This window comes from Pomacea canaliculata, linkage group LG13 (genome assembly GCF_003073045.1).
Source record: "Pomacea canaliculata isolate SZHN2017 linkage group LG13, ASM307304v1, whole genome shotgun sequence".
Taxonomy (NCBI): domain Eukaryota; kingdom Metazoa; phylum Mollusca; class Gastropoda; order Architaenioglossa; family Ampullariidae; genus Pomacea; species Pomacea canaliculata.
The window spans coordinates 2,692,205-2,714,995 of NC_037602.1; the positions used below are offsets into that span (position 1 = coordinate 2,692,205).

General features: G+C 37.6%; 2 protein-coding genes across 10 annotated transcripts in view; one reads left to right on the forward strand and one right to left on the reverse strand.

Annotated features, from left to right (window-relative positions):
- The window catches only part of LOC112554025, a 57,896-nt gene extending 44,463 nt beyond the window's left edge, over positions 1–13,433 (reverse strand). For 2 of the 4 annotated variants that reach the window (XM_025221594.1, XM_025221593.1), the window contains exons 1-13: positions 12,680–13,433; positions 11,559–11,644; positions 10,698–10,839; positions 9,821–9,885; positions 9,254–9,377; positions 6,793–6,897; positions 5,827–6,056; positions 3,182–3,307; positions 2,638–2,673; positions 1,735–1,868; positions 975–1,101; positions 426–677; positions 8–205 (exon numbers count right to left, since the gene is read on the reverse strand). In XM_025221594.1, the coding sequence (XP_025077379.1) occupies positions 8–205; positions 426–677; positions 975–1,101; positions 1,735–1,868; positions 2,638–2,673; positions 3,182–3,307; positions 5,827–6,056; positions 6,793–6,897; positions 9,254–9,377; positions 9,821–9,885; positions 10,698–10,839; positions 11,559–11,644; positions 12,680–12,863 (1,809 nt within the window). In that variant the 5' untranslated portion in view covers positions 12,864–13,433. Of the gene's footprint in view, positions 1–7; positions 206–425; positions 678–974; positions 1,102–1,734; positions 1,869–2,637; positions 2,674–3,181; positions 3,308–5,826; positions 6,057–6,792; positions 6,898–9,253; positions 9,378–9,820; positions 9,886–10,538; positions 10,614–10,697; positions 10,840–11,558; positions 11,645–12,679 lie in introns of those variants that run through there. The other 2 variants (XM_025221595.1, XM_025221596.1) reach the window with 2 other exon arrangements.
- A 207-nt stretch (positions 13,434–13,640) lies between these two features.
- LOC112553590 (heterogeneous nuclear ribonucleoprotein A0-like) lies at positions 13,641–21,791 on the forward strand. 6 transcript variants are annotated; one of them, XM_025220927.1, is made up of 13 exons: positions 13,641–13,796; positions 14,415–14,455; positions 15,076–15,242; positions 15,545–15,586; positions 15,739–15,864; positions 16,400–16,448; positions 17,709–17,791; positions 19,217–19,448; positions 19,642–19,812; positions 20,163–20,228; positions 20,421–20,492; positions 20,624–20,686; positions 20,864–21,791. In XM_025220927.1, the coding sequence occupies exons 1-13, from the start codon at positions 13,774–13,776 to the stop codon at positions 21,097–21,099; spliced, it is 1,371 nt and encodes a 456-aa protein (XP_025076712.1). In that variant the 5' UTR covers positions 13,641–13,773; the 3' UTR covers positions 21,100–21,791. The 6 variants fall into 6 exon arrangements, with proteins under 6 accessions (XP_025076712.1, XP_025076713.1, XP_025076714.1 ...); XM_025220928.1 differs by having other exon boundaries at positions 20,430–20,492; XM_025220929.1 differs by lacking the exon at positions 20,421–20,492.
- Positions 21,792–22,791: the final 1,000 nt, after the last annotated feature.

Genomic DNA, 22,791 nt, shown 5'->3' on the forward strand with positions numbered 1-22,791 from the left:
CTCTCACCTTTATTTCTGCACTGTGGTTTTTCAAAAACTCTGCCACTGCCGCTTTATTCCAAAATGATGTCAGACCACCAAGACAAGAAAAGTTGCCTGACACAGGAGGTCTCGTCTCAGAAAAGGCACAGATTAATGAAGAGTATCCCTGAAGATCAGTGACATACAGGTCATCTCTTGATCCTGGCAGGTACAAGGCATGGCCCTGCTCAGAAAAAACATCAAAACATATTAAAGTAATGCCACATTGTATTGCCCCCATCGACACACACACACACATACACACCTGATCATAGACCAGAAAGGACAGGGAAAAAATTACACTCCTATATGAAAGAGGATCAGATGTAAGTAGATTCTAAGCTCCATTCCGCTAGGTAACAGATCAAAACCCAAATCTCAAGATGTTAAGTAAATAACCTCACACATTGTGCCATTAAATCCACAATTTTCCGCATGCAGGGGTATGCCTGTCTATGGTGGAACTGCTTTCTGACATTCTTGTTCATACAGTGATATTCTTGGTGCAGTGAAGTTAAGGGTTTTATGGGGAGCAAATCCATCAGCTGAAAACATGAATTATCCACTGGGTCATGGATCCATGGGAAGTTGGCCTTGACACTCTGAATGGCTGCTGTCAAGCATGTAGCCAGTGCCACCGAAAGATGTCCTGGCATCTAGAAAATAAAAATGTCACATTACCTCGGCACACATCTTCACTGTTACTTAGACTATTTTGATTGAACAAAACTGTAAAGGCTATTCCAGAAGTATCCATTTTATGACAAGAAAGCTGGAGTAAAATTTTACAACAAACCTCATTTTTCAGCATCCATACTATTATAAAAATTTGGGTGAAAATCTGTTTTTTTAATGCTGTCAAACCACCGTTTAGCATTTCATATAAGAAAAATAAACACTGTAATCTAGTTCTACTTCTTTTCTAATTGATTAAAATCTTAGGAATCACTCACGCAAGATAGCATAATAAGAAAGTTTGAATCAGTTGCTATCAGTTCTTTAAGTTTTTCGTGCGCTTGTCCCATAGCAGAGATAGACAGTTGTCCATTGAAGTCTATGTTCTCCATATGCCAAGATTTCCTGTTTGAAGAAAGAAAATCAAGGTAAACTCTTCCTCATACATGTACCAAATGGCTAGCTTTTTGACCCACCTCCCATGAATATTTCTAGTAGATGGTTTCACCTCCTTCTCCCCTGCCTTTCTTACTCCTAATCTTAAAAAACAGTCAAATCACCAAATAGAGAACAAAGGACAGTAATATAGAGAATAATTAGAAGCTTGGGTCTGGAAGTTGGGGAATTTTTCCATGAAGGTTGCCATTGAATTGCAGCAACATTGTGTCATTAGAGTTAATCAAGATTTTCCATCAGAGACCGAAAGACTAGTGATCTTATTTATCAATTTATGGAGAATAAGCAAAAACACAGGTTGTGGCTGAGAACTGTTCTTCCATTGTTACTTTTACAGTCTGTAGAGATGATAAAAACAAATCTCTTTCTCTATAATTTGGCAGTCTTGTGTGACTAGCCCATCCCTGCAAGTAATCACATAGGGAAAAAGACATACTAGGTACATACATAGAATGCTGTGATCTTTGAAAATGTTTCTTGGCTTACATAATCATGCAAGTTGGATGCTGACAACAGTATTTTGTAGCATTTGCCGAGTTTCTTAAATCTTTCAAAAGATTAAAAAGCATGGTACAAAACTACCTGACAATAAACTCGATGTCATTGTTGATAGCCTTGCTCCAGTTTGTCAGTGTTTTAATGATGGCTTCATGGACACCCGATGATAAGTTCTCAGATGCTTTCAGCCCTAAAGTGACCATCACTACATCTGGAAACTGCACAACAACAAAAATGCACACCTCAGCTAAAATATTCTCACTTGTTGCAACCAGAGACATAAGCAGAGATGGGGATAGATCCTGCTCTAATGCTCATTCACTCATGGTATGAGAGGCAGTTTTTGCATTAAGCTCAACAGAAGTTTCATGATGGAAATTTTGCTTGGTATCATTGAGTCCATATTCTCAACTAACAATATAAAAAAAAACCCTAGAAATTTGAGAACAATTCTTTTTTTTTTTTGAATATTTTCCTTTTTTTCCCCCTCCAACATTAACAAAAATACTTATTCAGATCAGGTGTTAACTGATAACAATGCTTCTAACTTTGAATTTCAATAAAGCTGTAAGCTTTATTTTACTTAGTCACATCCTGTCTTTCTCTCCCTCTTTCTCTCTTTCACTCGCATACATCTGTGCATGCATGCACATACACACGTGGTAGAGGCTGGCTTAGATGTAGGTTAGGCCGATAGGTTGGCAATGCTGATAGGTGCACAAGTTCATGTTAGGGGATGGAGGGGGCTTCTTCCAACCTCCAGCTATAGGCAGCCCCAGTAGCACATTTATCACTGTTCTCTGATATGGCCAGTAACTCCTGGCACTTTAGCCCTCTCAGTGGGTATATAAAGAGGAGTGAAAAGTGTGCCAAAAGAAGTCAGCAGAGAAAATAACACATGTACCAGCATTGCCATCATAAATCATCACCATCTGAACCAGCAGATTGGTCAAGTACTTAGCCTCTGAGCTGAGGTGGAAAGCTTGCCTGCAGTGCCATACTTGGCAGTAGTTGCACAAACAGCTGCAGATGGCAAGCAAGCAGTTGCCGTAATAAAGGTATTAACAACCTACTGCGATACATGAAGCACTAACGTCATAAAGAGTGTGTGGTGTGATACACATGCACATACACACACAAGCTCTTGAACAAATGCATAAATTATTGTGTTGTAATTTGAATAATTATAATACAGTATACCAAAAATGTTGACAAGGTAAGCCTTTCAAGGAAAACCCTTGTTAAATGCCTGGTATCTATATTTCAAATGATTCATAAGCCACTCTGTTAAACTAAATTTTAAATCCTGCACATTACTATCAGCTGGTCATCTCATCACTTGAACTAAGAAAGTGAAAATATGTTACACAAACTTACAAACTTATATAATTGTCAACCAGCATAAAAAAATGACAAAAAAATAAGCATTCATGATTGAAAGAATTTGTCCCATCAAAGAACAAAGATTTCAGGTCTTCTGAACTTAACAGATGTATTTATGTCAATCAAAATGCTCTAAAGTGTTACTTACCTTAGCAACAACTGAACCAATGGTTTCTGCTAGTCTGTGACCAACCTTCTCACTTTCTTCATTGCTTGGAACAGTGTAGACAATCATGACAATGCTTCCAGGACTAATTACTGTATCTTGAAGAGGCTGAAGTATATGTAAATGAGGAAATTTAAAGACACAATCCACTCAATTTCTCCAACAAAAGAGATAATCTTACAATGTCTTCTAAAGTAAGCAAATACATCTTATGATAAAAGCAATCTTATAAAATGACAAAGTACAAATAAACTGGTACTAAAAAGATTATGACTGGCACAAAATGACAAAGGCACATGGAATACATGACAAAATCCCAGATGACTTGCCCTCACCTAAAACTCTCTGCATTTTGTTATTTTTCTTAGTTGATTTTGATTTTAGCATCCATTGTTAGACCTACACTGGGTCAGAGTTCTGGAAGACCACAGCCTCCATAAGAAAAGGCTAGAAGTGTTCTAAACCAAGTGTTTGCAGTGCATACAAAAGATTTTCTGGCCCAACACCATCTCAAACAAAGAGCTGCGAGACAGGGGAGGGATGTGCACCTTGGCAGAAGCAATCCAACTGTGGCACTGGTGATGGCAAGGTCATGTGTGTCACATGTCTCCAGACTCCATCCCCAGAACAGCCCTACGATGGATACTGCAAGGAAAGAGGAACAGAGGGAGGCCCAACCAAAGAAACACCAAGGCGAACGATCAAGAAGGACCTTGAGAGTAGAGGTCTATCACTCGAAACGGCCTCCAGAACAGCAGCAGACACACAGATGGAGGTCCCTTATTTTTGCCTCACATGCCAGACAGCACAAAAGGACTGATTATTGATTGATCGTTTGACCTACACATTTTGTTGTGATCCATATCATTGTGCTGGTTTTTTTTTCCTGTGCCATTTTTTTTTTCCTTCTTTGGCTCTGTATGACTATTGATCTATTGATATTATCTTTGATCTTGCCATTTTTATCTCCACCAGTTATGTTTCTTTGTTCCATGTAAAGACCATCATACTTCCATTTCCATTGGTGGATGCCCACCTAGGCTTTTCAGATGACAGACATGTTAGTAGGTACTAACAAAGAAGTACAAGATCTTACCAGAAGATTTTGAACACATGTGGAAGAATACCAGCATTGATAAGAGCAAAGTTATGATTGCTGGCAACAGCAAAACATAGATCTCCATGAATCTGAGAAAGTCAGAAGCTTTAAGTATTTGGGAGCCACCCTCTCCAAGGACAATAGCTCCGCATCAGGATCACAACAGCAACAGCGGCAATGGCTAGGCTGGACAGGATCTGGTGCAGCCATAACATCAGGTTTACTACAAAGTACGATTCCCTTGTAGTACTGATCCTGCTTTACAGATGTGAAAAGTGTACTCTACTTGGTGATCACTCATAAAATGAAAGGAACCTCTAGTTGTAACAGGTAAGCAACGTAAGGCGGTCTGGTTTGACCATGTGACCCAGCACAAGCCTTTGTCAAAGACTGTCCTTCAAGGAACTGGCCAGAGGAAGAACTGGCTTATAAAAGTGAAAGACTGGACTGGTTGTCATGTGCATTACCTGCTCACTATTGCCCAAAACAGGCGTGTTTAAAAAAAAAAAAAAAAAAAGGCAAGCCTTGTCTGCTGCGGTGTCTATCCATGTGCTCCCTCCAACAACAGGTACCAGTCAAGGGGCAAATGGTATAATAACCTAATGACTGACTGTGTAGCATTCAGCTCTGTATTGAATAGCCTCTGACTCTCATCATGTGAGGTCTGTGCTTCACAGCTATTTTTTGTTTGCTAACTGAGCAGAAGGTGATACGAGTTTCATTTATTCATACAACAAGGACAAATGTATGACATGTGCTGAGTCATATGCACACAAAGAGGTATGGAAATTTACAATGGATTCATTTACATCATTTACACATGCTGACCAGTCCCATCATATTCTACACATACCTATTTCCTAGAATGCTAATACCTATAACCTACCTTAACTAACATCGTATATAATCAGTTAAGGATAACTATATAAGGGGAGAGAACAGAGATTTTGATGTGAAGCATTTGAAAGTAGACCAAAACATCTACAGAGGATTTCTCCAGTACTTGAAATAAAGGAAGCCAAATAGGTGAGATTTTGAAGCATGTAAGCTGCTTGACAGAATACCTACATGGTACAATGGTGCTTTTCTGCACTCAAAAAAGAAAAGGGAAGAAATGAACCCCTCATGCAGCAGTAAATGGGTGCATGCACTGCATTTTGCTTGCCATTTATACACAAAAACGTGACTGCTCATGGGTCATTTGCCTTGACTGGTGACTGCACAGGTGACTAAAGGGAAGGGAGGGAGGTGCAGGGTGGGGGGAACAAAGCAGTGTAAGTGATTCACATTGCCACACACAAGCACTCCCCTACACTATCTATGCTTCAAGCACACATACACATACACTCTCTTTCCCTCTCTTGAATTCCTGCATATTATAAAAGTAAAACACGAATCTTTAAGAAGTGATGAGAAAAAAAGGAAAGTTAAATTCAACCCTCATAAACTGAACTGCCTTCTGTATTAAACTGCATTTTATCATTTGACAGAAAAGCAATAAAAATCATTCACAAAGATTCAAACCTACGCTCTGAGCTGCAATTTCTGTGATGTTAACTTTTACATCTAGGTCTTCCACATTCAAAGTCTTGGGCTGCCATGATTCCCAGACAAGTATTGCAGGTAAAGCCGCACAATTGTCTTCAGTCTTAATAACCATGTCTTTGAAGGTTTTTGTCATGCTCTCATCACGAAGAACAACCATCTTGAATACAGGAATATTCTGACATCTGCCACTTGGCTTCTTTTCTTCACTGTCTAAATGACATATAAAACTGCTATTTTAAGAAACATCAGCAGAATGGAAATAATAAATATTGTTAGTGCATATATAACTTTGTTTTGTTGTTCATATGTATACACATGAATGAGCAAGAGTGAGAGCGAGAATTGTGTGTGTGTGTGTGTGCAAAGGCATGCATGATAATTAAGCTTAATAGTTACTAAATGTGTTGCTCTTTACTTTTACATGAAAATGGGGTTTTGATGTTCTTTGTCAGAAGATTTTTGTGCCGTTTTTAAAGAACGTGTGAATTATTCAGGTTTAAACTTGTAACGTCACTGTGTCTATGATGGTAACACATGAGAGTAAAACAGATGAATAAGCAAGTATTCATACAAGTGATCGAGTCTTCCATAGTAACAAAGCTGACACTAAAGATTTCATTATTGTGTCATGAACTAAAATTAGACCATTAGAAACAGTATGTGCAAATCAGGTTTAAAAACAAACTTTAATAATACTGAAATATCACCAGATATGTGTCTCTCAACTTTCCTGAAAATAGAGGAAAAATTAATGCGCCACTGTTTTATTTGTCATAAAACAAGGTTTTGGAGTAATTTTGTTAGGGTTTTGCATAAAACATCAAATATTTTTTATTTGAATATGTAAAAGGAATGAAAGAAAGAGTAGATTAGAAACAAACACATAAAAACAGCTAATAAACTTATTCCTGTCAACAAATATCTAAAATGGAATGCCGCTAGTCACCTGACTTTGTGCTGGTATTGTTTGCCTTTTCATGGAGATAGAGGTCAGATGAAATTATTGGAGCACCATGTGCGCGCAAGCTGCCATGTGAAACTTCTGTCTTTCCTGTGCATACAAATTATTTATATCTTTATTATGGACATCCATATATTTAGATGGTCCCCTCCTTTTGTACACAGGATTAACTTTATCAAATAATTTTTTCTGGGAACTTTGATTTGGCTAGTGAGGAATAAGAGACTGTTAATGATAATGAATTATATATGACAAAAATAAAAGATTGCTTATCGTTTATAAAATATTATGCCTGCTAGGCCGACAGAACATGAGGCAGAAACAAAACAAATCTGTCTTTAAAAATCTGTTGTGGTGTAACTAAGGGAAATATCACTATGTTATTTTTCTTCTGTGTTCAGCCATTGTGTAATCAACTTTGCACAAGGCATGATGAAAAATTGTAGGTCATTTAAGAAATCCCAGTGCCGGATAATGACGTCTACTCCATCTCCAGCTCATGATGCCTTTGGAGACAGTGAAGTAGGTTCAGGACTGGTATCCAAGGTTTAATTAGTACTTGACTGGATCAATTGACTCCAAATAACTGAGATGTTGAGTGGGCACCTGACACTCATGAATAGGACAAGGAAATGCAGTGAGAGAGTGATGAGCACTGCCCTCACGAAAATGCTGGGCCCGAGAAAAGTGTGGTCTCCGCACTCCCCAGAAACTGAAGATTTAGGGGATTACCTGCATCTATTTCATCTGGTGTTTCCCAATTATGCATGGGATATCTGCATACTAATCAAACTAATCAAACACCTGGAGAATCCTCAAGCCCATGCTCGACTATTATTCGCTGATTTCTCTTCGGCCTTTAACACTATCCAGCCACATATCCTAGCTCGAAGACTCCTCGACGAGTTTTCCCTTGATCATCAGCTAGTGTCATGGATAATTCACTTTTTGGTCGACAGGCAGCAACGAGTTCTTGTCAATGGCACTTTTTCCGACTTAACCACCACATGCACCGGCTCACCTCAGGGATGTGTTCTATCCCCGCTTCTGTTTATCCTGTATACCAACAGTTGTCGCAGTAGTCATGAGGGTCACTATCTTGTCAAATTCTCTGATGACACTGCACTGCTGTCTCTCCTTAGCGGGCCGGTGCACACTCACGGTGATGCTTTGGAAGAATTCATTGTTTGGTGCGATGACAACTTTCTAGAACTTAATGTGAGTAAGACGAAGGAGATTGTCTTTGATTTTCCGTCGGAATTCTCCACCGTGTCCCGTCTGTGTCATCCATGACAAGGAGGTGGAAGCCTTCCTACGGAAGCTGAGGTCTTTCTCTGTCTCCCCCCAATTTCTACAGCTTTTTTACAGATCACATATAGAGAGCGTGCTGTCCTTCTCGTTCATCTGTTTCCATAATAGTTTATCGGTGAAGGACAAGAGCAGCCTACATCGTGTGGTATCCACCTGCTCCAAAGTCGTTGGATCCACCCAGAGTTCTCTTCAGGATCTGTATAACAGGAGGATTCTTCTGAAAGTGTCTGCCATCCTTCGTGATGACAGGCATGCTCTGTCGGGTGAACTTGTCCAGCTCCCATCAGGTCACCGATATAGTATGCCTGCATCCAGGACAAACCGACTGCGGCTGTCTTTTGTTGCTTCAGCCGTCAGACTTTTGAATGGATTATGAATGTGATGTGCATGCGATCATGTATGACTTTAATCGAGCTGGTATGATTGACTGCAACACGACTGCCTGTGGGTTTAATATATATAATCGAGCTGCAACTGAATTGCCCTCTAGGGATCAATAAAGTATTATCTTATCTTATCTTATCTTAATCATGGTGCTTATGTTCATTCAATGCCAATTATTAAATTGCTAATGTCATTCACAGATCACTCATAATGCCTCATATTCAAATTTATCTTTTCTTTATCAAACAAAGATGGTAGACATGGATAATAAAAAGTTTATTCTAGGACAGTGGTTCTCAAAGTATTTCGGACCTTGGACCACTTTACTTAAGTAAAAATTATGGAGGACCACCAAGGCCTAAGAATCACTCTGTACTATGAATTTCAAATTTAAATTGCCGCATTTGTTTCATTACAATTCAAAACTAAATGTCTTTTTGTGACAGTAGTATAGTAATAAGTGGACATAAAACTACCTACCTCGTTCTTTGTAATTAAAATGTTAATGCAAGGAATGCTTCACTTTAAACATCACTTTGCTGACATATGACGGCTGTCAGCCGCGGACCACCTGACTTATGCCCGCGGACCACACTTTGAGAACAACTGTTCTAGGACAGTCCACTCTCAATTAAAAGGAAGAAGACAGTAACAGCAACCTGTTTAGACTCAGTCACTACGCGACATTTTCAGTAGCAGGTACCATACGAACAATTAAGTAACATGTACATATGTTCACAAAACAGCTTACCTATTTCATGGGGGATTCTGCAGACATTTGTTGCAACAATGCTAAGATTCTGAAGATGAGGGCAGTTCTTGCATAAAGCATGTAGCCCTTTCTCTGTCACTTTAGAACACCCTTCCAGCTCTGCCTGAAAATTTTATTAAAATATTTATAAGAATTGAACAAGGAAAACAAACAAACAAACAAAAAAAAGCAACTAGAAATCAGTGGCACAATTAGTACCCATTAAAGTTGCAGGTTTAGGGGGCTTAGCTTATTATGAAACAATCCCAAAAGTCTGAATCAGTAGTCATCTTTGAGCTTCCTCAATATGAAGTATTTAAGAAGCACATAAATATGACTACATTGTCAAGGCAACATCCAATGGAAGTGTGTAAACTAACTATATAGGCACAGTCATGTACAAGTGGGCCACAGTTCTTTTTTCCACTATTTATAGTTTATTCTTGGAAATGATTTCAAAACAACTTTTACATTATGGTAAGGAAGCCCACTACAATGCAAATCCGTTTTATCACACATGCTAACTCAAAATAACAACAATTACGAAACACTGTGACAAAAACAAACCATCCTGAGTTCAGGGGCCATTCTAGCAATCCATGTGACCCCAAGATCAGTAAGATGACAGCACCCTGCACATAAATCATTATGACCATTGTTACACATTATCATTTGAGACGTATATTTACAGTTTATTTCACATTTAGAGCTGCAATTTACCATGTGCTTGAACTGAGGGGGCAATCAGTTAATAACTGCCACTTTAAAGGAACTTTAAATGAGAAATTCTCAAATGGCCGAATCTTGCGAGTGTGCTGGGTTATTTAGAGCATCAGCATGTCATGTAGTTATTCTTAAAGCTGATTAGGAGAGAAAATACTTTTAAGTAATCAGTACCACCAAAATAAAAAGAAAAAAAAAAAAGAAAATGTTACTGCTGTAACAACATTTATCACAACCCAGCCTGCAAAACTAGTGGGGATGTAGTGGGGCCCACTATAAACCCACTAGTTTTGCAGGCTGGGAAAGTTGTTCCTATTTAACAAATAATTCGAATAACTATAGAGATACATTTTAAGTGAATGGAATTAGTAACACTATTTCTAGCGCTCCTTTCAGATCAGATGCTGTTTTGAGAAATGGGCAAAATCTTGAAATGGTGATTTGTTGTTTGCCCTAGACAGATTTACTGTACCAAGGATTTTTTAACTGATCATAATAAGCCAATATTATACAAATATCTGTCAATTTAGATAAAAGTATATATGAGATATTTATAACACACCTATACATGGAGTTACCTATGTTTACTGAGGCAATGTGCACTTATTTCAGTAGGAAAGACAACATTATGAAGAGTTGTCACATGCATCAGAAGACTGCAAAGACAGAAAATGTGCTCATTCAGTAGCTGCTGATTAGAAGAAAGAGAACATTATCTTACCTGAGCAGATCAGCTTCTTGAGTGACCGAAATGTGGTGTTGGTATAAGATAAGATAAAGAACACAGCATCTGTTAGCATCTCAACTCCGGAGAAATTAAGTGTGACGAGATCATTGGTCAGATTTGTGGTTATGATGTTGTGCTGGAAATATGAAAAAAAAAACTTTGATGAACACCCCACAGACCCTCTAGAGATATAGCTACAGACAGAACTCGATCTGTGCAGTCATATATACATGCTTGCTGCAAGAATTCTGATCCTCCCTCTCTCATGTGAGGCCTCTAGAGATACCTCCCAACTCCAGGAAACCTTGTAAATATATGTTTTTCTTAACCACCACATTTTTTTTACATATTTACCTTCCATTCTCCTTTGATGCCTTACCTTATATTAACTGCTAATTATTATCATAGTACTTAATTGCTTCAATTATTTAGTTTATTCTTTCCCCGTAAAGGGCAGGGGCTAAAAAGAAAAAAATATTTTCTTGCTTATATTACCTCTCGTTAATAAAGAATTGTCATTGTCTCATTTGCTGTTGCTTAAGGTGGTCACTTATTTTTAATGATCATAAAACATATTAAAAGCACTCCAGTTGCTGCAAAATTGATTATAATCATTTCCACAAAGAGTTTTCTATAAGCACATTATTCCATTTGGAAGAACTTCATGGCACGTTACAACATTCAAGAAATTAAACTAGATCATTTCAGGAATGTTGTGAGGAATAGAGAGTTTTGCATACTGATCACGCAAAAGTTTATAAACTCTTCAATAAGCTGGTCCTCAACAATTTCTCTTTCATGAAAATGACATGTATGATCATCAAATCCTGCACTCTGAACACACAATAGACTTACTCTGGCAATGTGCAGTGGCAGAAATTCCACCATATTTTCAGTTATTCCTTCACCATTGTTAAAGAGACCTGTTTTGTCCAACGTAGCTAAAATGAGAGATAAAAAAGTGACCACGGCAAAACTTGGATTATTGCAAACCAAGTAACTGCAGTAAATATAAATTTTAATGATTTTTTTTTTATAGTAATGCAGTATATAGCACTACCCTCTTAATACATTTTTGTCAGTATATTTACTGCGCAAGTCTGATCACTACTGCTTTAGAGGGGAGTCTCTACTAGGTGACAGTGTGTTTGCGAAGTTTCTTACTTTTGCTCTGTCAGTCAGAGTGCTCTTTATCAAGAAGGAATAAAAGAAAGCTTACTTGAGAGCTTACTATTAGTAAAGTGATGAAACATGATTTGGGAGGTCAGGTGCTTGTTTATCATTCATTTATAGAATCATTTAATTCATCTCCTTTGTGGCATTTACTTTAAAATCTGAAGACCAGCTGTGCTGTTCTGCCCATTCTGGTAATTTAAGTAAATTCTGGAGAAACACAGCAGGTGATATAGGCTGGCCACCAAGGAATGTTTTGAACAGGGCCATGCAGATGTGTAAGATTTCCCTTTCTGTATGATGTGAGTGTGTGAGATAAAAAGGTCAAAGAAGCTGAGATGACTTCAAGTTTCATTTGGATTTGTTGCTATAATGGACTGCATCCAGGAGAACAGAAAGAGAAGTAGCCAGATAATATAATGGGTCCACATTATGATTTAAATAGCATTCGCATATGTGCTTCATATAAGGCTCAGTTTTGTAAAGTGTAAGTTGGGTTTGATTTAAATTTTGTTTTAAGTTATTAAATTTGTTAAAGGATGAATATTTGATGAATATCTATTTGCCAGATTTTTCTCTAAAGCTTGGCGATAGAAAATTATTCTATTTTGAAAACAGCCTTTGTGTGTATATATATATATGGGCACTTCTGAGTATGCGAACATGTGTATGCCTACTTATATGCCTGTAGATGTGTTTAACTGTACCATGGTCTATGAGAACTTAATTTAGATAGGATAATTTATGATTATAATAAATGATTAACTTTTTATATTACAAAAAGATATGCAAAACACAATTACCTGTTTCAAAAACATCCTTGCGATCTACGTGTTTTAATTTACGCTTCGAGACAATAAGGTCCTGCGCCCTTATTCCAATCGAAGGTTGAGGTCCTTCTTCTTTGGAAGGTTGTTCCTGATCCTGTAGTTTTGCTTTTGCGGCAGATGCCGCATGCAGTTCCATATTATTCATAACCCTTTTCATTTTATCATCAGTTGTAAATTCAGGATAGTATATATCAACCTAATGTAAAGATGCCCGATCCCGACTGCTGTTTGATTCAATAATTGTTCATGAACTGTCCATGCAGACATAAACTAATTACTGTTATTACTGTCTATAGTCAACAGCACAGATCAGAAACAAAATAAAATATCAAGTAAAGACAAACTATAGTGCCGGGCAGGCTAATATATATCACCTAATCCACTGAACGCCAGCAATCAGAATATCATTGGAACACGGGTACACTTACAATCAAGTTTCGATCTTGATTAGCTGGCTGTAGACAGCATATATAATTATGTATAGAGAGATCGATCGACAGTACATACACTATTGTAGTGGGGCCAACTACTATTAACAAACTAGTTTTGCAGGCTGGGTAATTGAGTTAACTCTTGAAACTCGAAAGAGTAGTTATTGAGTTATTTTTTATTTTGTATACTTATTCCATTTCATTTCTTTGTATAAGTTAATGCTAATATCTTAAAAAATATAAAATAAAAACTTCTCATTTAACCACACTCTTAAGCTTTCTTGCGTCGTTACCATGGTTGTAACCCTAACCCTACTAGTCTGATTTTTTTTAATAAAGTTTGATAAGAATGATTTGTGTAAGACGTATTTTCTTTGCAATTTTTTAAAAAAGGAATTACCACTTATTTTGTCAGTTTATTTTTTATAATTGTTTTAAACGCTCATTTACTCCTATGTTAATTGTGCTGAACAAAGTGCGATTTGATTGGCTACGACATATTTGCCGCGCTGCATAAATAGAGGGCGCTTCAGTTAGCGGCACGAGACGGCGCCATTTTGACATCGTGGTGAAATCTGAAGAACTGCCATAGTTTTAACGATTTGTTTTCTGTAATTGGAGATTGAAAGCAAGAAAATGGGAGGAAAAGAAGAAGTCGGGTAAACTCTTTTAGAGATACTGTCTATAGTTTTTAAATTTCGTTTTTCATTCAAATATTTAACAAAAAATTTCATGAGTAAAATGTCATTTAGGTCGCGCCATTACATTATTAGGTCCTGTGGATAGTAGGACAAAGAAACTAGCCCAATATAAATATATCCAAGACAAAAGTACAAAAGTAAGCATTTCACTGCACGCGATTCCTTTTACGGATATTGTATCCCTTTTCTTGTATTACATATCTTAAAAAATGTGACATTGGCAAACAAGAAAGGCAATGCCTGTCGCGTCTACCAGCTACTAATCAACTGTATTAAGCATGCAATTTGAATACATTAGGAGATGATCACTTTAGTCTCCTAATTTTTTGTGGTATATCAGCTTATGTTTAAGCGAAACTATGTAAAGATCGATAAAAAAGAATGAGATTTTCTTAACCCATAACCGATATAATTAATATAAAAGTGATCTAGTTGTATTTCTAACAGCAGTAATTACTCGTATCCGATTTTTCCCTAAAGGATAGTATATGGGTAACATTTAATAACCGATGTGCTTTTCTTTTGGTCATAATATACATTATTTTGATCCTGACCACTGATTATTTTATGTTGCAGAAAAATATTTGTTGGAGGACTAAGCTGGAACACTGATCAAGGTTAGAATTTACCATTTTTTCCTTTCTTCCGGCGGTTTTCAAGAAATTGACTGATTTCTTTAAGGATAACAATTTTGCTAAGGCTTTTCAAAAGATTTTTAGCAGTGTATAATCTAATAACCCTTTGGGCAAAATGGGCCACGATTGTAGCTTTGGCGGGGAAGTTGATTACTTTTATGCAGTGCTCAACCTTTACAAATATGGATAGGCTTCTTGAGAGCATCAATACTGTTAAGTGCATTATATTAGTTTATCACCTTTCTGCAATATTACTGATGTTTTTCTAAGATGGGTGCTGGGAATAGTTTTTTACCATTGTAAGTGACATGAATTGGCTTTAAAAAGCCGTGAAGGAGCATAAAACAAGAAAGACAAGTTCTGGGCAAGGGAGGAAGGTAAATGCGGAAATGGAGCATGAACATAAGTTGGCGTTGTGTATGCTTATCACCATCACTTGGATTTAACCATTCTTTGGTCTGTGAGCTTTGACAATGATTTTTGGTTAAAAATGATTGCACGGACTTGACTGCAAGGCAGACGCAGCCTGAAATGTAGATTCATTTTCAGTATGGATAAGTTTTAGTACATGTGAGCCTCATTTGACAAAACAAATTTTGCAGCATCGCTCCAGGAATATTTTGGACAGTTTGGGGAGATCACAGACTGCATTGTCATGAAAAATCCGCAGACTGGAAAATCGAGGGGATTTGGTTTTGTCACATTCAAGGATCCATCTACAGTTGAGGTCATTTTATCATCCAAAAACCATGTTGTGGATGGCAGAACGGTCAGTCTTTGAAGGATTTTGTCTCGTTTCTCTTTCTGCGCTGTACTAGATCGTAAATTAGACTAAATTACGCGAACTATGCGTCAAGCGCAACAGAGTTGGAAAGAATCACCAGTAATTGTTGAAGGTTAATAGGCATAAATTATTAAAAATACAGTCAAAATTTCACTTGTACCTCGCCAGCTGATAGCAGGGCACACTTTCTGACTCCGGAACAAATGAATTAATATAAGTTGGTCTCTGTAATGAAATTTATTGTCCTTTGTTTTTCCCCCAAATATTTGATTTTTTTTTCTCCCTAGGTTGATGCGAAGGCGTGCAATGCAAGAGGAACGACACCTAAGGTATTTCAAAAGCTATATAACCTTTTACATTTTTTAATTATGTATCTATGAGTGCGAGAGTTGTTGCTGTTTGTGGAATATTTTAAAAAGTGCAGTTGTGATTTCTATTTCTGCAAAATTTTCCAGCAAATTGTCATTGTGTTTGATTTTAGCCACAAAACCGTGGAGGGCCTGGAGGTGGAGGGATGACTGGGCGTACTAATAAGATCTTCATTGGTGGTTTACCAAACAATGCTGGGGAAGATGTCATCAGAGAAGCATTTTCTCGATTTGGGACTGTAAGTGTTCAAAAGTAAATGTTACTGTGGTATCATTTCATTTGTGCATCATATAATTTGCTATGTGAACAGGTGTGTAAATTCATAGTCTTAGATTTTTAGTTTTAAAGTAGCCATAAACAAGGTTTTTCTTAAAGCTTTTGAGCTCTTTTAATCCCAGAGACCTTGCCAGCATGTTTCATATCATGTTACTACAAAATATGGCACTAATAGGGCTTAAGAATGGCTGGTTCTAGCGTATTTTACTCTAGCCTTATCTTTCCAGACCCAATGTCTTATGTAGCTAAATTTTGTCCCAACTTCCGGAAAATGGTGGAAGTGATTTAGTAGCAAGATATAGTTTCTGTTGGTTGTACGCTGTTGATTCCATTTAGAAAATCTTCTGCAAACTTCAATTGATAGTTGCTAAGTATATCTTCAGCTAATAATGGTTTGAAATAAATTGACCAGCATTGATCTATTAACAAACATTGATGTGTACACCATAAGAGTTTACTTTCATTTCTTCATGAGTTAGTGCCCCTCTTATCTGCAGGTGACAGAGGTTGTCATAATGTATGACCATGAAAAGGGTCGCTCCCGGGGTAAGTTTTTGTTTTTTTCTTCTTTTTTTCATGAGAGAGCGTATGTTAATTTTAAGAAAGTTTCTTGCTTAGACCCATACTTTATTAAGTGCACTTGCTAATTTATTGTTACTATAGCGTTGGAGATTTTGGGGGCTGCAATTGTTAATAAATTAAGGCACATGATTAAATGTTGCACACACAATTAAATGTAAATAAATATATAATGTCATAGTGCTAAGCACCAGCCAATTTATCATGGCTTCATGCACGACCTGCATCATGACAACTTGTGTTGCCAGACTTTTAGAAGACATCTCTGGCTTTTTGGCATGGACTGAGAGATTGAGCACTTTTCATGAATGATGCTCAAAACTGTCGTACAGAATAAACTGCATGAGCCAGTTCATTTCCAGCTGGGATAAATACTGTAATCTTAACTTTTTCATAGTATTGCTGTTGCAGTTAAGTAAAGTAACTTTCAAATTATGATTTACAAGATTTTATATTTATCGCTTTACAAGCAGACAAAAGTTGCTGGTTTTTAAACATTAACATAATACTTAATGTTAAGTTTTTTACAGATGCTGCTGGAAGAATTAGTCTATTCTTCTACTTTTGTCATTATGTATCTGTATTGTCTGAGAGGATGTGTTATAATGGCACAGCATTTAAAGGACATTTTGAATAATAATTTGAAGCAGGCTAGTGTGGACTGTAAGCCAAAATTAGAAAGTTGCTTTACAATAGCAAGTTAACATGCATGCTTGGTAGAAGATGGGAGGTTCCTGATATGTTTTGAAGATCGCAATGTCCATCAAAACTTTGGAATCAACTTCAGAGCATCTGTTTGTGTAACATCAGCATCTATGTTAACATAGTCACGTCCAACATTTTCCCTTGCGTGTGTAGCTTAAGCACAAAAACTGATGTGGTCAGAGGATCTGACTTGAAAGGTACAGTTTGTGTTGTGACCGAGAGTTGACAGTGTTTCCTGAGACAAGGAAGCAAATTTATGATTTTACTTCTATAAGGGAACAGTTGCATTTTCATGGTTCCGATCTATTGCCTCCGTTCCTACTGCTCCATCCAGTTGCAGTGGTTTCGATCAAGCGCAGGACCAGAAAAATGATCTGCTGAATCAGACAATCCAGTTACTGTTCAGTAGTAGAGAATTGTCAGTTGTGAGTGTATCTGTTTTATTCCATGTGTGAATGATGTTTCATGCCTTAATGCTTATTTTGTTACTTAATTTGTTTGATGCATTTTCATTGGCTGTAGGGTTTGGTTTTTTGACTTTCGACAATGAGGACAGCGTAGAACAGGCTTGTGCGGAACATTATGTGGACGTCAGTGGAAAACAGGTTACCTTTTTCACATGTCTGCGTTTTGCCTCCCCTCACATGGGGCTTTAAAAAAAATTCTCGCAGCAATGGAGAAACCACAAGGGGAATGCTAGTGTCAAATTTTTTTACACGGAATGCAGCGAGGAATTATGCAGTCTCGGAATTACAGTCCACGGCGATGTTTATAATGGATTTTGTAATTAGCTGTTTAATGTCATGGAGTAATTAAGTATAATTGAGTAAATACCTTAAATTAAGTGTATTACGAACTTTGGTAACTACCTTTTAAGACTATTGTGGCGTTAAGATTACACTTAATCAAATACAGAGTAATTAGTTAAATGACTTTGCACAGAGTGTGTAAAGTTTTAATGTATTGTGAAACGAATAAAATAGTTTATAGCGATATGCTGCATAGCTTACGGTTAAATAAGTTTGGCTTATGACTTCCCCTTTGTGGCTTTTTGCTGTCCTTGTACTTCTAATAGACTTGCTTGTTTTACTGTTTTCTGATGTTACAAGTTAGTATGCACATGGCATTATACTTTAAAAAAAAACCTTGGCCAAGCTTATAAGACTGCGGAGGTAGATGTCTTGTGCACATATATTAATGCATGGCTTTAGTATTTTAAAATATAAGTAGTTTAAGCAGAAACATTTTCATTTTCTTTTCGTTAATTTAAGAACCACAAATTTTTTAAATTCTAGTGATGTCTAAGACGACATTTGTTAGAAGCTTGGTCAGGGTTCCCAAAGAAGCGAGTAAACTGTGTGTTGAAGATACTAAAACTAAACAATAGTATAAATTAGAATTTATTCGTGAACTTGCATATATTAAATGCACATCTCTACCAAAGTGTCTGAAGCCTCTTTAGTCTTAAGATTAATGGGTTTTTAAAAAATTTAAAAACCCGATTCAGATGATTTACCTTAGGAGGGTTCTATTTGTTGTAATATCAAATGTATTAGTAATGTCTTAACATTTGTTACAAGTGACTCGCACGGTGCCATTGCAGTTTTAAATCTTAAGGGTTTTTACAACTGTCCACATTTACAGTTATAAAGAAATAATACTGATTCTTTAGTGATCGATTCTAGTATAAAGTCCCCATTGTGCTTTTATATTACACGTTAGTTCATAAGGAAGTTTAAAAAAAGAAGGCCTTAATCTTGGCTAACATTTGGGTGTAGATGTGGGCAGGTGCTTGCTTGTAGGTCATTTTTCGTTCAAGCAGAATTGCTGTTCAGCAGGCATGTGACGATTCTAAGAACTGGAAATTAAATAAAAACTTAAAACGGCCATTTGTGGTTGATATTTCTATATCAACTTGTTTTCTACATGAGTAGTTGCTGAATACTGTTCACATGCCATCTGAATATGCAAGATAGTTTTCTTCACAGGAGGGATTATGGGCTGACCTTTCATTTTGTTCTGGGATGCAGGTTGAGTGCAAGAAAGCAGAGCCTCGTGGCTCTGGTGGAGCTGGTGGGGGACGTGGTCGTGGACGTGGTGGTGGGCCTGGCGGACCAGGTGGACCAGGTGGGCCAGGAGGCTATGGACAAGACTGGGGACAGCAAGGAGGATGGAATCAAGGGTGGAACCAAGGATGGAACCAGAACTATGGGCAGCAAAATTGGGGTCAGGGTGGCTATTCTAATGGATGGGGACCACAAGGTAAGATTCTAATAGCTTTTAAAGCTTATACTAACTTACGTACTAAGCAGTATCATGCAACCACATAATAATAGAGTTCACTGTGCATGACGAAAAGCAAACAAAGTGACATTTATGACTACTTAAAATTATCAACTTCTGAGCATAGCTGATATTACAGAAAAGTACTATAGACAGCCTGGTCTTCTCATAGGCGTATGTACAGCAGCAGCCTATGCTGCTGGGGTAGGGACAGCAGCTGTTGGCCTCAACACCACAATGGGTATGAGCACCGAGGCTGCTGTGAAGTCACTAAACAGCAGTGGAGATGGGTCTGCTTATAAATCAGAGGCTCTCTCCACTCCTGCCGCTGTGCTGGGAACAGGTTCAGAGTTTCAGTATGCTCAGTTTTGTTTGCATGCTGCTGCTTTGGCAACAACACTGTTGCTGTTTATGCAAAATTTTTTGTCATTTAAGTTAAAATGACTGTCTTGTTGGGTTCCTCCCCAGTCAGTGGTTGTTTGACATGTTTGAAACAGTTGGTTTTTTCAAATGGTATTTAGTGTTCCGGGAATGAGCATGTTACAGGTGAAAATTTAATTTCCGTGTTTTAAGATAACAAATCTGCATGTGGCTTTTGTGAGAAATTCTGTATAGTCAGATATATTATGAAATCTAATTGTTAACTGCATTATGTATCATTTCTAATGGCTATAAACTGTTGTCATTGTGCAGGTCAAGGTGGTCAGCAGGGTATGGGCTATGGTGGTTATAACCAGTATGGTGGACAACAAGGACCAGGTGAGGGAGTTTGGCATTTGCCAACATTTAGTTGTTTTTTTTTTTGCAGGTGCTAAGTCTTGCCTTATTTGTCAGTGTTATGTTTGGTGCAATTGTACCAAGAAAACACAAGTCACAAGTTTTCTTATGCTTATGGCATAATGATTTCAAGATAAGAGAGCAGAGTTTTTGAGATGCATATTCCTTTTATGGATGGTACAGGTCAAGGTGGTCAGCAAGGAATGGGCTATGGAAATTACCAGTATGGAGGACAGCAGGGTCCAGGTAAAATTTGATGGATTTAACAATATTTTAGTATATGATGCTGTAACTTGTAGATGCAAAAGGTTAGTAATTGTTCTTTCTTAGAGCAGCAATATTTACTTGATTTTATTTTATTGCTTTTTTTATTGCAGGCTATGGAGGCCAAGGCCAAGGAGACAGTACCCAGCAAAGTGGTGGCAACTATGGCTATGGAGGTAGGTTACTTTAATTCAGTTTTGCTGTGGAAAGCACATATTCAATAACAATGCATAATAATATCAAATAAATGCATTTTGTTTGACCCATTCTTTTTTATGCGGTCATATGCTCTTTATGTGACCCTGTGCTCCTCGAGGAGTAACAAGAACTAAACTAAACATTCTCGTTTAAAGGTTATGGTGATGGCCAGTTTGGTGGCCAGGGACCCCAACAAGGCAACTACGGAGGTCAGCAAGCTGGATTTGGAACAGGTAGTAGTAGCACTGGTGCTGTCAGTGGTACTCAAAGTAGTGCAGGTGTTGGCAATATGGGCAGCAACTATCAACAGCGACAGGCTCCTGGTAACACAGCTGCAGGAAATGCACGAGGAGGTGCTTCACAGAACTTTCATCCTTACAGCCGACAGTAACTGGAATATCAGAAGACAGGTTTACATAAATCAGTGAACTTAACATGGCCTTGTGCTTCTTAAGGGTTGGGGTGTGCTAATTGCCATCATGTGTGATGGGAGAGCTGGGTTTTTGATGGCAAACTCATAATGGATTGCTTGTGTAGCTCATCAAAGGACTTCATACTTCTGTGCAGTTGTAATGCCAGGTGTGTGTATGATGGAATGCACAAGTTCACCTGTTAACAGATCTTTTAGTTTCAGTGGATGCACAGTATATATATAACAATTGTGGAAATTATCTGGCCATTTTCTCCATTCCCTGAGATAGTGGAAACAGTTTTATAAAACAAATGGTTCTTTGTATTTTACAATCTATTGTTGGGTTTTAGATGGCCTGTGGTACTGTTCTGATTATTCTTGTTTACTTTTTATGTGTTTACGTCAGTTTTAGAGGGATGAAAATTACATATACCTGTCCAAGATTTCACCATCACGGTTAAATGGCAGCTTATTCTATGTACTTGGGTAGGTGTATCATCAGTATTACACTGAATGTCAGCATCTCAAATTCCTGTTTGTACTTGATGGGGGCAGGGTCTGCACACCATGGGTCAAATATCAAAAATAAAGTTTGAAACCAATAAAGATTAAGTGTTTCCAATTGTGTAAAATATTTTGTGTCTAATTTTCAAATAAATGATTGAATTCTTTTTTCTTCAGCATCACTTTGTGAATTATGAAAAAATTTCAGCAAAAACAATTGTGAGCAAACACTGGTTTAAAAAAATGGATAACTGTATGAATTTGAAGTAGGGTCATTAAGAACTAAAAATTGTGGTCACTAAAACTGACTTGTAAATGATTATAAACGCAAATTTATAAGGCGCATACACTAAGAAGCATGCTCTTAGCATCTAACATCAACATCAGCAGACATGGAGAGCATATGAGGGACTGGGAAATGAACAAATGTGAAAGAAGCAGTACTAACAATAAATAGAAACATACAGGAACCAAAAAACTTAAAGTGTGTGCTATTGTAGTTTCTGCATTTTTTTATATTTTTTAACATGAATGGGTTTGCCCCAAAGGTAAACTGCCGACATGAAGGGCCAGGGTGCAACATTTCAGTGGAAGAATGCTGGTCAACAAGAGGTCTGTCAGGGAGGAAAAAGAGATGCTTTACCCATTAACAGAAGAATCAGAAACAGCACCTATACAGGGAAACTTGACTATACAAAGTAACATGAACTCTGCAAGGCAGGAGCATTAACCCAAACAAGCCAATGATGGCAAAGAAAGTGCAAGACCATAAGCAATGCAGATCAAAGAGACCACTGGATAGAACTGAATCAATCTTGTCCACCATCCTTAACAGACATACCACCAACTTCTCGTCAACACCAGCCCTCTCACTAAGAAGTCATCAAAGCTATCAAAAGTGGCAAAGTCCAGATGGCATAATCCCAGAAGAACTAAAGGCAGACCCCAAAACAACAATTTTACAGCCCCTCCTACACAAGACCAAGTACTAAAAGACTGGAAACTATGCCACCTGTTCAAGTTAACAAAAAAAGACCTCGCAGTGCAACAATTGGCAGGGGTCATGTTGCTGTCCATCCCCAACAAAGTCCTGATGAGGATAATACTAGACTACTAGAGATACTGAAGAAGGCGCTAGACAAAAGACCCTGAATAAGCAGGGTATCC